The sequence below is a fragment of the Astatotilapia calliptera genome, chromosome 3 (genome assembly GCF_964374335.1).
Source record: "Astatotilapia calliptera chromosome 3, fAstCal68.1, whole genome shotgun sequence".
Classification (NCBI taxonomy): Eukaryota; Metazoa; Chordata; class Actinopteri; order Cichliformes; family Cichlidae; genus Astatotilapia; species Astatotilapia calliptera.
In genome coordinates this window covers 57,286,039-57,301,025 of record NC_137424.1, presented here as the reverse complement: position 1 = coordinate 57,301,025, position 14,987 = coordinate 57,286,039, and the positions used below count along the sequence as shown (strand labels likewise).

General features: G+C 38.4%; 1 protein-coding gene across 1 annotated transcript; it reads left to right on the top strand.

Annotated features, from left to right (window-relative positions):
* The first annotated feature begins 9,563 nt into the window (after positions 1 to 9,563).
* LOC145423379 (uncharacterized) lies at positions 9,564 to 11,463 on the top strand. Its single transcript, XM_080295784.1, has 4 exons — positions 9,564 to 9,648; positions 9,756 to 10,112; positions 10,529 to 10,650; positions 10,740 to 11,463. The coding sequence occupies exons 1-4, from the start codon at positions 9,564 to 9,566 to the stop codon at positions 10,794 to 10,796; spliced, it is 621 nt and encodes a 206-aa protein (XP_080151910.1). The 3' UTR covers positions 10,797 to 11,463.
* Positions 11,464 to 14,987: the final 3,524 nt, after the last annotated feature.

Below are 14,987 nucleotides of genomic sequence, written 5' to 3'. Positions count from 1 at the left end.
TATGCAGCTGTTCAGCAACAAAGGCACTAATAACATATCTGTGCTACACTGCAAAGAGAAGGAATATAGCCACAAATCCAGTATTAGCACACAATAAAACCAGCATTCTTTTAAAAAAACAACATTAGTAATGGCAAGTCTAGTCAAGAAAAAGAAGAAACTGACATTCTGGGTTCATCCAATTCACCTGACAAGGTGGAGAAGGAATTTCATGGTTTAAGCCAGGAGTTGAAGCTCTGTCACAGCTGTTTTTGTACATATTTCAGCATGTCAGTGGGGCAGTTTGAGCTCTTGTTGGCAGATTTGGGACCACATTGACCAGAAACATCTTCTAGCTGTTTACAATATCATTGTACATTTAGTACCGGTGTGCGATTTAAACTAGGAGTACATTTGTCGCTAAATGCAGTGATCCGATTGGTCAGATCCGTTTATTCATATCTGAAAAATCAGTGGAAAAAATTAAGCTTGGTTTGAAAATACATGTCGAAAATTCGCCCAGTAACATGAGGCAGTCGGTGTGAACGGCTGCTTTGAGAATAGGTAAGTGAAACATTTTGATTTTACACATTGGTAAATGTGTTGGAACAGATGTTTTTACTTAGAAACAGATCTGACCAATCAGATCACTGCATTTAGCGATAAGTGGGCTCATAGCTCAAAGTAGTCCCACTTGGTGCTGTCACAAAGAATTATAACATGATACAAGTCTTATACAGGATACTCGCTGCTTTCTACCCTTCATAAAATTTACAGCAATAGAAAGTTCTTATCTCAAACTGACTGAGAAATTGGTCGATGCTCTCGTATCACACATGTTAGATTATTGTAATGCCTTATTTGCAAGACCAAGTTGTTTCACTGGTTCCCACTTCAGAGCAGAATTGCATTTATAAATCTTTCTATTTGCTCATAAAGACTCGATGGTTTGAAACCCAGCACATCGCTGACGGTGTGATGGGTGTTTACAGACATATGTAGTCACCACGTTCTGACCTTTTGAGGGTTAAACTTTCTTATTAAGGGAACTCTTCTGCTTCCATTTCTGAGTAGAGTTTCTGGTAAGTGAGGGGAGGTGGTTTGTTATAGCTGAAGTGGGAAAGTCCTACATGTAGGCTCATTTCATGTAGTTAGCCTACATATAGATGTCACTACATTTGATGTCAACGTCACATGACTAAGACCTTCATCCTTAGTTATCAAAGGTTACTAACAATCCTTGCAACTCAGTTCTCAGTATTTATTTATTTGAAGTATTTCCCACTTCAACTAGTGAACCTAAATGTAGACCGTGCTACATGTAAGGTCTACACTGGGCTCACTACAAGTAGTGACGCCACATTGTTATTGTTGTCTGCAAGTAAATAACTTTTGAATGTTGCTCAACAGAAATAATGAAACATAATGCAGGCAGCATGATGTCACAGTATTTAGCCCTGTTATCTCACAAGAAAGTCCTGAGTCCATCAACTGAGCTGGGCCTATGTGGAGTTTGCGTGGGTTCTCTCTGGGTACTCCCAAGACATGCAGTTGTGGGGTTAGGTTAACTGGTGTGAATGTGAATGGTTGTCTGTCTCCATGTTTTAGCCCTGCAGGGTGTACACCATCTCTCGCACTATGAAAGCTCGGACAGGCTCCAGCCCCCACCACACTGACACGAATGGATCGATAAATATTTCCAGCCATTTGTAACTGCTGTTTAATGTTTTAAAAATGACCTACTTTTTACTTTGTATTCAATGCTCTGTCAAAGACTGAGCAAGTAGTAATGAGTTGATCAACAGGTGACATAAATGTGAGCTTGTTAACTTCAGATGGACAGGAACGAAGGGCTGGAAACACCAACCTTCACAGCAAGGCAGCACAAGGTTAGCCCCGCCCCACAAAAACACACGGATCTTTCTTTCTCTCGATCGAGAAAGAAAGACAGCAGAGATGCACAGGATTGGAGCTCTCCAGCATCATCTTCTTCAGCTGCCTCTCACGATGGTTGGAAGCATCAGGTAGTTTGTGTGAACACCACAGATAATTATCGTTTTAGTCCCCCGCTCAAGCTGACGCTGCTTGTGGGTTTTTAGTTTGTGAGTCATTGAGCTGAAAGGAGGAGGATGAGTTCAGGCACAATATTTCCGTTAGATCCACCAAACTGCGAATCATCAGCCAGCTGTTCAACATATTATTCATGTGGGTCAATGTGTGATCTAAGTCTAACTTTACTGCAGCAGTCAGTGAAAGTCTTCTGTGTTCAAGGTGGAAGAAGTGAGGTCAATAATACAATTATATTCATCAGCTGAAACATGGCACCACCTTCTGACAGAGAAAAAAAAAACAGAAGTGAAGCTGTGAGGACTTTAAAATATGAAATCTGCCTTGTGACAAAGGACGGGCTCCTCTGATAGACTAAATTGGCCACCAATCAAAATACTCCCTGACTGCGCAAGGAGACTGCTGGTAGAGGTGTGGAAAGGGATCATAGTGGAAGGACTGTGGTGTTGAGTTATTATATAGATCTGGTGGTGAGTTTCAACGTTTGTGAAGACTGTACAGCCAGTAAAAAGATTCAAGGCTTGCTGCTGATTTCTTCCCTGTTTATATTGTTTGTGATTGTGTAGTTTGTTCCAACTTTCCATGTGGTTGCAGTTGTTTATAAGGGCGTCATCAGACAGTTTATTACTTTGGAGGTGCTGACGTTTGAACAAGTTAATATGAGTTACTTAGTAATAGTTTGTGCAATGCTTTGTGATGAACTGTGTAAATACATGGCAAGCAAAGGTTTTATGTTAAACATATAGTATGGTGGCCTTGCTCTAGATTATGTTTATCTTAAGCATTTCTTTCTCTCCATTATGTTTAAGAAATTAGCAGTAAAAAGTTAGTGTCTGAATATGTTACATTGCACACTTCTTCAGCAGAAAATAATCTCTTTATTATATCATTTGTTTCTTCTTACAGAACTACAACACTATCTCAAAACAAGAGCACAAGTGTTATTTTCACTTAATTTCAATAAAGGATCTGCATTCCAAACTATGCCCACTGGTGGCCACTTTTTTATGAAGACGCAACTTTACTCTTTAAATTCACTGTAACAGATGTTGTGGGGTTTTTGAGGGGGGTGCTATTTGTTATTGTGCACTTCTGCCAATTAGTGTTCCAATTAGGCCCTATGTAATACACAGAGGTAAATAAAGCACATGTTTATCTAGGTGATACCTAGTGATGAAATCCAATTCCCCCTCAATGTCACATCTAAATCCTGGCAAAGATAGAGGTTATGCACTAAACATTTTAATCCTCATTAGCTTCCACAGTGGAAAAACCTTGTTGCTTCAGGACCTCGACTTGCTGTGGTAATTGGAACCATGAATTCTGCTGTCTATCAAAATCCTGAAGGAGAACGTCAGGCAATCTCTTTTCACGACTTCAAGCTAAAGCGTGACTTCTTCAGCTAAGACTGAAAAAGCCATTTGGCCATTTATGTCACATCATGTGTTCAGTGTCTGTTCCTGATGCTTCACTGTTGTTCTTGTTTTAAATCCAATCTGAACTTTGAACTACAGAATCTCATTCCTCTGAGACCTGGAACACCTGATGGTCCAACTGAAGCTTTAAGATGCTTCCTGCAGAACACAAAGCACCTCTGATGTTGGCGCTATGTGTGTGTCTGTTTTCCAAAACCTGCTGAGCTGCCTGTGAACAAACTTCCTTCACCAAATTCTCTGACTATCTACAGCCAAGCTGTAGAGTGTACCCCCCTTGTTGTGGTTGGAAAGTTTCAGAATCAACACTTTACCACTGTGCCATGTGACATCCTTTCACATACCTTTGTGGTTGAAATGAAAAAAAGGTTTGCAGCTTGTGGGAACCTTGTAGATGTTGTCAAGATAAAACAATATGCACATGCACAAATGTATATTTCACTGACAGATGTTTTCTCCAGGTGCTTTTAAACAGGCTGCTATGGCAAGTAAATACTTAAATAAGTAAACGATCTTTGATATGCTGTGTAAGAAGGCTACAGTCTCTAAGTTAATCAGTACAATATATGATTCAATTGAAAACCAGCATTTTTGTTGGAAAGGTGAGGACCTTTTAAAGCAGGGGTGTCGAACTCCAGGCCTCGAGGGCCGGTGTCCTGCAGGTTTTAGATAACACCCTTGGTCAACATACCTTAAACACATGATTATTTCATTACCAGGCCTCTGGAGAACTTCAAGACATGTTGAGGAGCTAATTTAGCCATTTAAATCAGCTGTGTTGTATCACGGACACATCTAAAACCTGAAGGACACCGGCTGTTGGGTTTATCCAGACACAAACCTCGCTGGAACACAAGACCACTAACTGCACGACAAAACAAGACAAGACAGAGCTCTTTTGTCTTTGTGGCCCGCGAGGGAAGTCAGCCCAGGCCTTCACCTGTCCTTAGCCAACTTCGACTGATTCCTTTGCTACAGTCCTTTTTATTGTCAGCAAGCAATCATTCATGAATATGCGATTACAAATACACGTGAAATTCTTAAGCAGTCATATCTGAACAACATCAGTGTCTGTATTGTGTGTGTAGGTGCATGTATGTGTGTGTGTTTCCCGCCATAACATACATAGACATACGACCTTTCAATGAACTTAAACTGTGTGTATGCAGAAAAGCAGAAGTAAGCGTCTCGCTAAACTATAAAAACAGGAACTTGTAAGACGTCATGTCTCAACTGAACATTTAAAGGTGCGAAGTCTTGGACTTTAAAAGAAAGAGAACACGGTGCTTATCAAATGTATAACATAGCTCATCTCTGGACTAAGCTGCAATCTAAATAAAGAAAGCACATTTTGTCTCACAGACAGATAAAGGAAATGTTAGAAAGTTGAAAATAAATCCTCTGACTGTCTGGCTTTTTCTTCATAATGATAGCCATATTAGGACACATAAAGGCAATGATTATATATCTATATTTTAGCACAAATGACAATATAAAAAATATCAATTCCAACACCGGCCCTCGAGGCCTGGAGTTCGACACCCCTGCAGTAAACTGATGCTTGGGCATAGGTGTCATTTTCACAATGTGAGTTTTATTATACTCAAAAGACAAAACTGATACCAGAAATACTTAATCATGAAAATAAGCAATTTCAGAACTGCAAGGCAGAATAACTAAACTGAGTTTCCCCCATACTGTCAAAGAAGATGGTTTAGTCCATCTGTTTGGGGTCTGTATTTAAACAAGCTCCACCCTCATCCTCTTCTTTTACTCAAAGCAGGAGGGACTGGATCAGCAGACAGGTAACCCAAGAAAATAATTAATGTAACTCATACAGTTTAAACCAAATGTGTGTGTGCTGTCATTTATAATACACTGCAGTGTTACAAAGTATACTGGAACAAATCAAACTAATATGTTGATCGATATGTTAGATCAGTATCTGCTATGGTATCTGATAGATAGATGGATGGATAATAATAAAAACAATATCTGTCAGACAGAGGTTTTTTTTTTAGATTAGATTATCCTCTAGCTAGGTAGTGAAATATTTAAAAATAAAGTAATTTATTTTAAAATCTTTATTTAATATGAATGTGCTTTATTATTATCAATGAAGTTTATTATCTTAGTTCACTGGGTTATCCCACACAGTGGTTCGCAGATTAGTAATTAGCAGATTATAACCGATTTGAGGTAATTCATCAATAATATTATGACCAAAAATCCTACAATAGAAACAGAATTTATAGGACAAAATGTGAAAAAAAAATCTGATATGATGAGAAGTGTATTTTTGACTTTATTTAAGTGATCAGACTCAAAGTATTGCTGAGACCGCTGCAAGCTTAAACTCGTCTTTGATGATTAAACCCGTTTTTTTATAATATTGCAACCAGCCATTAATGGGAGACTACAAACACGTTCAGACCACGCAGAAATGTACACATGATAAACCTTGTCTGACAGTAGTTGGTAGAGACCCTAAAACTTTACTCCATTAGCAGGTCATTCAGTTCGTCTTGTGCAGGAGGATCTGAAGAACACGGTGGAAAACAAATCTATCGCTCATCATCAACCACAGATACAGCACTCAAAAGGTCTGCAACTCAAATGCAGATAACGCCTCGCACACACAAAACCGCTTTGATACCACAAGCTTGGGTACCATTGGGGGGTGGAAGGTGCAGTTATTGAGGGCAGTGAGCTCCTGTAACCCGAGCTTAGGCTACTCAAGAACCTACTCAAGGTGAAACATTGAGAAAGCTCAAGATTGATGCAATGTGGGGCAAAATATTGTGGTTTTGCAGGAGGTTTCTTCCTGTTAAAAGGGAGTTTTTCCTTCCCACTGTCACTTGCTCTTAGGGGGTCATATGATTGTTGGGTTTTTCTCTGTATATATATTATTACCTAAGTATTATTGTACAGTCTACCTTATGTGCCTTTAGGCAACTGTTGTTATGATTTAGCACCATAAATAAAATTGAACAATTAACCTAACCCCACAAACTGTGTGTCTTTGGACTGTGGGAGGAAAATGAAGTCAAAGAGATGTTAAGTAACCTGCACGGCTCATTTCCAACACCAAGGCAGTATCATCAACTAAATTTTAAAAAACTGGTTTCGATGCAAATTCATATTAATCACATCTTCTCTGCATCAGCCCAACACAGAGCATGACTGTAAACTTCACCACAGTACTAAAGACTAACCAGTGTAGCCTGCACTGAGATATGCCAAACTGCCTAGTGTTTGAATAACAAACTTTGAATAACACAAAAGCAACAAACTCAAGTTTACAATAGAGAGTCAACGTCCGATATAAAACATCAAATTCTGGCGAGTTAATTTTGGTAATGATCATCTCTGTACTGCAGCCTGCTGTGCACCAGGCTACAGCACTCATTGTTATGCATTAGGCTAATCTGACAATCAGATTTAATTATTAAGTTTTAGAAGGAATGCTGTGCCAAAAAGTAATTTTTGGTCATTGCGAAAAAAAAGACAGCTGTATTTAAACCATTGTTGGCTTCTAAACTGTCAAACATACCTCTCATGATATGGCAACAAGTCACTTTGAGCCAGAAAGAACAATCCTGTCAAAAGGTAGAAACAGCAGTCAGATGTTTATATCTCTTTTATTCATGCAGCTGCTATTATTGACATTAAATGTGTTAGTCACATTTTTGTGACATTAATTTAACACCCTAACACATTTTCACTAATAGAGTTAGATATTTTGCTCAGTTGAGAAAACACAATTTACCTTAGTTCTCTTTAATTAAAAATAGCCTCAAAAAGGACCAGAGCTATGTTGGGCTTGACTCTAAACAGGCGCAGAGAGCCTTGACTCGCCTTATTTTGCAGGTTGCTGGAGCCTGGGGGGCGAGCAGAGGTGTACTGAGCTGTAGAGAGTCAGAGTCTGCTCTGACTGCTGGAACAGAAGAGTTTAAATACAAGAGAAATGCTGCTTTGCTCTTGTTCACTGTTTATGTGAAATGTTGATTAGAGAAACGTGCATTTATGCATTCTTTCCATTTCATTCATTGTGACTTTTAATGGTGATCCAGGTCCAATTTAACTGTACTTTATTTGTCATATGACAGCATTCAAAGTTTTCATTAGATGGCGCCCAGCACCAGGGCTGTGCGGAGATGTTTGAAAGGGCGGATGCTCAAAGCTGAATAACAAAACCCACATTCATCAAGAATCTAATATGGGACCATATAATAATAATGGATTGCATTTATAAAGCGCTTTTCAAGGCACCCAAAGCGCTTTACAATTCCACTATTCATTCACTCTCACATTCACACACTGGTGGAGCCACAGCTGCCCTGGCAGACTGACAGAAGCGAGGCTGCCATATTGCGCCATCGGCCCCTCTGGCCATCACCAGTAGGTGGTAGGGTAAAGTGTCTTGCCAAAGGACACAACGACCAGGACAGAGAGCCCGGGGATCGAACCAGCAACCTTCCGGTTCCCAACCCCCTAAACCACAGTATACTATATCACTGTCATCAGGTGGGGACAAGGTTAAAGCTAATGTTGCCTCTGTTTTACCTGGTGAGTACAATGTTGTTGTTGAGGGGTTTCTGCTGCTGCTGATAGTGGTGGAGGGCAGGGCTGTGTGGAGGCATGTCTGGACAGTGTTAAGTGAGCAATAATTTAAAAAAATCTATACACATAAAACACACACACACACACACACACACACACACACACACACACATTTTAGACCTCCAGAATACTGAATATACTATTGCCACAAGTTTATATCATGGTGCTGAATCCTTACCTTATTTTTTCCTAGTGGTATAATAATAAAGTAATAAGGATAAAAAATAAGTATTGAATAATGTATTCAATATGATGTATGTTTGACGATCCATTCTGTGCAGGCAGAAAGCTTATTAAATGTTTAAAGTGTAGAGATACAATCATTCTGCTGCTATAAAATCAGCATTTTGTCAAATTTGGAATATAAATCTAATAGAATCAGTTTCTTAATGTATGCTCTTTAAAACACAGTGCTTTTTTAAGGACTGTAAAACCAATTGCAAAAAAAACATACTAAAAATAAACCAAGCTCAACAAGAACTCCTGAAAAAACTGTTTAGAACAACGTACTATGTTGCAAAGTTTGAACCACCATTGGCAAAATTTAGTAGTCTTTGCAAACTTCAAAAAGCAAATGACCTAGATCTTGGTTCCACTTACCTCTTACCCGTGACTTCAGTGGAAATTTCAGATTCTCAGCCGAAGGGCTACCAGGGATTTTTAAATTTTGCGAGCCCTGCAGTTAATAAAAGGACAGGTCATGTTTGTCGCGCTTTGCACACACAGCACGCTGAATTGTTTCAATTTGTTCATTTGCCACGAGAAAACTTACCAACGTGTTCATAATAACCTAACACTCCTGTGTGCTGTAGACTACAGTGTACGCTGTACACCTACTTACTGGTTTGTCACATCAGCCTGTGTCTCTGAGCAGGGGCGGTACTGGCCTGTTTAGTGTACAGAAAATACAAATAAAGTACAACAAATACAAAATAAGTAAGATAATACACTATATATTTTATATAGTGAGAGAGAGAGTATGTAAATGAATAACAAACAGCCATTATAATTCATCATACATTGAAACTGATACATAATACATGCCATTATCCAAAGACACATCTGCTTACCTGCATCTTTTGCTGCTTCTCCTCTTCTTTTCTCTTTTCTCTAAACACGTAGCCACATGGTGCTTCTCATGATCAGGTTCCCTCTATGATGTCTTTACAGCGTTTAGGTCAAACTGACACATTTTCAGACAACATGGAACAATAGACTGATGCAAGGATTCAACCAGACACGCCCAATGCAGAAAGTCACTTATCTCCATTCTGTGTTGATGTAATCCAACAAGAAGAGTTATATTTTACCAAAATTACATTCAATTTTTAAAAAAATAATTATTACTGTTGCTCTTTGTGTGCATCGAAAACTTACTGCGGAAATGCAGTCTGATTTTTAATCAGACTGTAGATTTTCCATCTTCTAGCTGTACTGACTGACCTTTGACCTGATGTGTTGATGACTCTTCACCTCTGTCTCCTCTCACAGGAGAAGATGATCTGCAAGATCCTGCTGCTCATCATCCTCACCTCATGTGTCTCTGGTTAGTTTACAGCTTCACTTTATGAACTCCAAATAAAGCTCAACAACAGATTTGTTGCAGTTCTCAGTGTGTCTGCTGCTCTCTTTCCCTCTCTGTCTCCTCAACAGGATCATTTGTAGTCAATGTGACACAGACCTCCTATCAGGCAGAAAATAGCCACAAGATCACAATGGAGTGGACGTTCACCACCAACCCTGACAGATCCTCCAAAACTCTTTCAATTGTCTGCTGCCATGTTCAAAATAAACACTTTGTCCTCTATCAAGTCACTAATGGTGTTGAGGTGTCAAAGTCTCAGGATAAAAAGTTTTCAGGACGAGTCCAGAGCGACAAAGACGCCCTCAGAGAAGGACGAATCAGACTTCAGCTGTCCAGACTCAGGAGTAATGACTCGGGTCTGTACGTGTGTGAGGTGAAGACAGATTATGGCTTTGGTGTTGGAAGATGTCGACTTAATGTCATTCGTAAGTAGATTATTAAAATTGTCCCTGTCTAGTAACATGTGAAATGTTGTACATAACAAAACTAAACAAATGAGCTCTTTTCTATTTGCGCTTTACCTACTTAGTGTTTAGTTTGACTTCGTCTGCTGTGTGGATAGCCCTATTACTGTCTTTGTACAATTCCCTGATCACCTCATGTATATAAAATAGTCCAGTCTTCCCCTCAGTTTCTATTTTTGTACCCTTTTGTATTTTGGACCTTATCATAGCCTTCATGTAGGACTTGGTGTTTGTTCCTTCAGTATGCCTTGTCTTCAACAATCCAAAGAGGCGCTAAACTTTCTTTTAGACTTTATAGCTAGATAATTATGTTTTTGCTCAAAAACGTTTTTTGTCTTTGCCTTTTAAAAAAAATCACCTGTTTTTTTCTTTTGCAGCAACCAAACTGGAGAATTTTCAGTTTTTTTTGACAACTGCACTCATAGCAGTTATAATACTTGGTACTGTGATGGTCATGATAGGTTTCATAGTAAACACTGTGGCTCGTCTGCTAGCAGAGGTAAGTTTGTTTCATCTTTAATTCTGAACTGTTTCCTCTGCTGTGAGTTACATCATTGTTTCTTTGTCTTTCTTGTCTCAAATCTACAGAACAAGAAAGGAGACCAGATCCAATGCAAATCAAACCACACACAATCTTCTCTTTAAAGTATTTGTGGGAATGTGTTTTATGATCTTTCACTGATTCCACCAAATACAACTTGCAGAGATTTAAAACCCACTGTAGATATGTTCTCCCTCTGGCCCTTCACTTTTTCTATGATCTTTTTCTAAACCAAATATATCTTAAAGTACAAGCTTACACGATTGTCCAACATTTACTGCACACTAATGTTTTCCTGTGTGTGCTTATTGTTGCATGTATTTACTCCACCTGAGAATCATCAGCTTAACTGTGAGCTCAGAGAAAACATACAATATTTTACTCTGGATGTAGCCTGTACACAGATTTTTATGAGGCTTCATTTAACTTATTTTCAGCTCTGAATGCTTTCGGCAGATTTAAAGCGCATGCTGGAGTCATGTATTTCAATATAAAGCCTGAATTTCTTATGAAGATGCTGAATCTCATTAACCTTGATTTAAACTAAATTCCAGCAGGTAAACAGACAACAGCTGCCTTTTGCATCATGTGTATTTTTTATACTGGAATAATTGTTTTCATTTGTGTCCAGCAAAGAAGTGACAGCAGTAAAATTCATCATATTTGCTGTGAAATAACTTTTTTCTTTGATCTTATCTTATGAGTTTCTGAAAAAAGTTTTCTTATAGAAATGTATTTACAATATGAACTCATTAAAATCATCAATCGAGACATGGCTCTCTGTGTTGTAAGAACTATCAGAAAGGAGAAAATCCCTCTACAAAACTCACAGTAAAACATTTACTATAAAACTCAGAGCATGGAGAACTGTGATCTGGTGGATAAGGTTCATTTCCTGTCACTGCTAACACTTAAGTTCATACAAGGTGTTCTGTCCTTATTGTGCCTCCCTTTGACCAACTTGGCAGACAGCTAATGGCTTCAATGAACATTGGAGACAGAATTAAGTTTAAGGCTTTTACTTTGTCAATAGTTCTGTCAGTCTTTTTCTTCCTGTAAAACTAAAAACAAACACAAAGTAAACTATACTATAGTAAACTATGCCAGCGATCCCCAACCCTTTTTGCACCACAGACCGGTTTATGTCCGACAATATTTTCACGGACCGGCCTTTAATTAAATCAAATCAAATCAGAGTTTATTTCTTTAGCACATTTTAAAAAACGAATGATCACGAAAGATTTTTCTTGTAAAACAAAGGGGGCCTAGTAAAAAAGTTTGGGAACCACTGCACTAAATAAACTTGTAAACATGTTGTATCATTAATACTCACAAGCAATAACTCTCCAAGGCACAAATGTTTTAAAAGGCATCTAAGCCGACAAACAGCATATTCTGAGCCACCCACAGGAACATAAAAAAACCCCACCAAAATATAAGCTTGTGAGTAATCCCACTATGACCAGCAGAGGGTGCTGAAGGGAAAGAACCTCTGCTGGTTATAACAAAAGGTTTCCAAGAATGTTTCTCTAAACAAAAATTTAAAAAGAGAGCTGTAAACTAACCAGAGACACATGAGGTGAGGATGATGAGCAGCAGGATCCTGCAGATCATCTTCTCCCTGTGAGAGGAGACAGAGGTGAAGAGTCATCAACACATGAGGTCAAAGGCCAGTCAGTACAGCTAGAAGAAGGAAAATCTACAGTCTGACTTCATTCACTCATTACAACATGTGAGCCTGTCAATGATATAGATTATTACACTGACTGAGCAAAACTACAAGAACTACAACCACTGCAATGGAAACAACCAGAAGGAAAACCTGCACTGTGATTCACATTTTAAGGTCTTCAGAGCTGCAGAAATGATTTTCAGTCACAAGGTGGCGCCATGTTTCAACTGACAAAAGGGTAATACTGACGTCTTTTTTTGTTTTGTTTTACCTTACCTCAAAATACTTTCAAAGAGAACAACCTAGGCTGAGCTAATTAAATCTTATCAAATTTTTAATATAACTCAAACACTTGGAGTACAATAAAAAGGGAGTCCGTGTCTTCACACTTTACACAACATAGGTTGTTTACCAACTTATATTAGTGCTTTTTTTTATGGATGTGTCCCCTTTTTAAATGGACTAAAAGATACTTTTAACAGACGTGTAACTAACAAATAACACTCAAATTCAGAGCCACCATCCTGCATTCTTTCCTTTTTCTCTATTGTGACTTTTAATGGTGATTCAGGTCCAGTTTTCTTGTACTTTACTGGTCACATGACAACACTCAAAGTTATCAGTATATGGCGCACAGTATTCAGGAGGAAAATAAAGATCAGTCCAAGAGAAGTCCTGCACAGTAAATCCTGACCTGTTGTTGTACACAACCTTTCTGATTGGACAGTTGAAGAGTTTATGATCACACAGCTCCCTGACACTGACCAAACCGGATCAGCAACCTTTGACTATGCAGAGCCGTGAAGGTCACTCACACACACATTTCCAACCATGTGGAACTATCAGTAAATGGAAAACTTTTAAGAATAATGCAAATTTGATGCAACACTTGTTTAGTTGCTGCTTTGATTTACAAGATGATTTTAATTTTTCAAAACATGAAAAAAAGATGTAGAAGGATTCAGGTCATTGCTCTGCTGCGGGGAACAAATAAAGCATTGCAGGGGAAGAACTTTTGTTGCTTTTATAGTCCACGTGACAAGCAGTAAATCAGATTCTGATATTTTCAGACTTCTGTTTGTTTTAACAAAAAGATTTGATTCAAATTGAACTTTTAAAATGTATGTTGTGGTGCATAAACACGACCTCATCTTAGTTACATTTTTATTTCAGAAAATGTTTGGTTTCAGGTGCTGCTGCTTCATTTTGTGTCTGTATTGGCTGACTGTCACAGTCACGTGTTAATGAAGAGAAAAAGAAAAGATTGTTTGCATATTTTCATTTTGTGCTCTCACTGCCTGACAGCTTCTACACATTTCTGTTCAGGCATATTTATTAGTTTGATTTTTTTCATGAGGCACACATTCAGATGTGGACCTATTTTGGGAACAGATTATTCAAACAGCTTCTGGATCCAAAAACACTTTATTAGTCTGACTCTGCTAAAACCTTGTCAAAACTTATGAAGGTTGTTGTTGGAGATGCTGGAGATTTAGCTAAATGAAGCTTATGTGTAAGTTCATTAAGGAAGATCTGCAATCACCCATCAGTGTGCTTTCCCAAGTGTTTGGCTGCTGGTCGATTGATTACATCACTTTCACTTTTCCATGCTGTAAAACTTAATGCCGATAGCATTGCTCTAGTCCAATCATCTTTCTGCCTGCCCTCCTCAAGCTGATCAGCCTCCACTCTGTGTATTTTAAATTGCACTTCATCTTTCATCTTTCTCCCTTACAGACCAATTCGTGCAAGCCACCTCCTCCTTGTCTTTTCTTCTTCTCTACTAAAACTCTGTAACTGTTTTCATACCACTAAAACTATTCTCATCAATAAAATCAAATATATGCACAACAGTCTGACTTACAGATGAAATCAATCCAGTCAGCTGATCAGAAACAGTTTATGTGCTGTGTGTACAGCCACATGTGGGTTGTTGCCCGGTAACTTAAAACATGAGGGTGAGTCAGTAGCTATAGATAAGAGAGGAATGCTGACTGATCACCATGTCATTCACTGATCAGGTATTTTACTGTGAGCATAATACTTTGCGTAGCACAAAACAGAAAGCACACAGAGTCCTCGATTTGAGCGACAGAATTCAAATTGTTGAAGAGAATTTCATAAAGAACAGCAGGATACAAAAGAAGCATGAATTTCATCCTTTTCATATACTGTATGTTTCCTTTTGCTCTGTTTGTCTGTTATGTATTTCTGTGCTATTCTTTTATCCTCTTTTTATCCTCATTTAAAAGCAACAGATCTGAAAGTCAAATGTGTTATGCTGACTGTATAAAATATTAGATCTTGGCTGTGCCTTTAACTCTAGACCTTTGACCAATCACCGATCAGGATGAATTGCACTACTGTACTGTCCATCCCCGCGAGCAGAGGTGGGAAGTAACAAAGTGCAAATACTTTGTTACTGTAGTTAAGTACAGTGGGATGCAAACGTTTGGGCAACCTTGTTAATAGTCATGATTTTCCTGTATAAATTGTTGGTTGTTACAATAAAAAATGTCAGTTAAATATATCATATAGGAGACACACACAGAGATATTTGAGAAGTGAAATGAAGTTTATTGGTTTAAAGAAAGTGTGCAATAATTGTTTAAACAAAATCAGG

Coding starts and splice junctions, on each gene's coding strand:
- LOC145423379 (XM_080295784.1), top strand. CDS start 9,564: ATGACTCTTCACCTCTGTCTCCTCTCACAGGAGAAGATGATCTGCAAG. Junction 10,113..10,528: donor ATGTCGACTTAATGTCATTC/GTAAGTAGATTA, acceptor TTTCTTTTGCAG/CAACCAAACTGGAGAATTTT. Junction 10,651..10,739: donor TGGCTCGTCTGCTAGCAGAG/GTAAGTTTGTTT, acceptor TCAAATCTACAG/AACAAGAAAGGAGACCAGAT.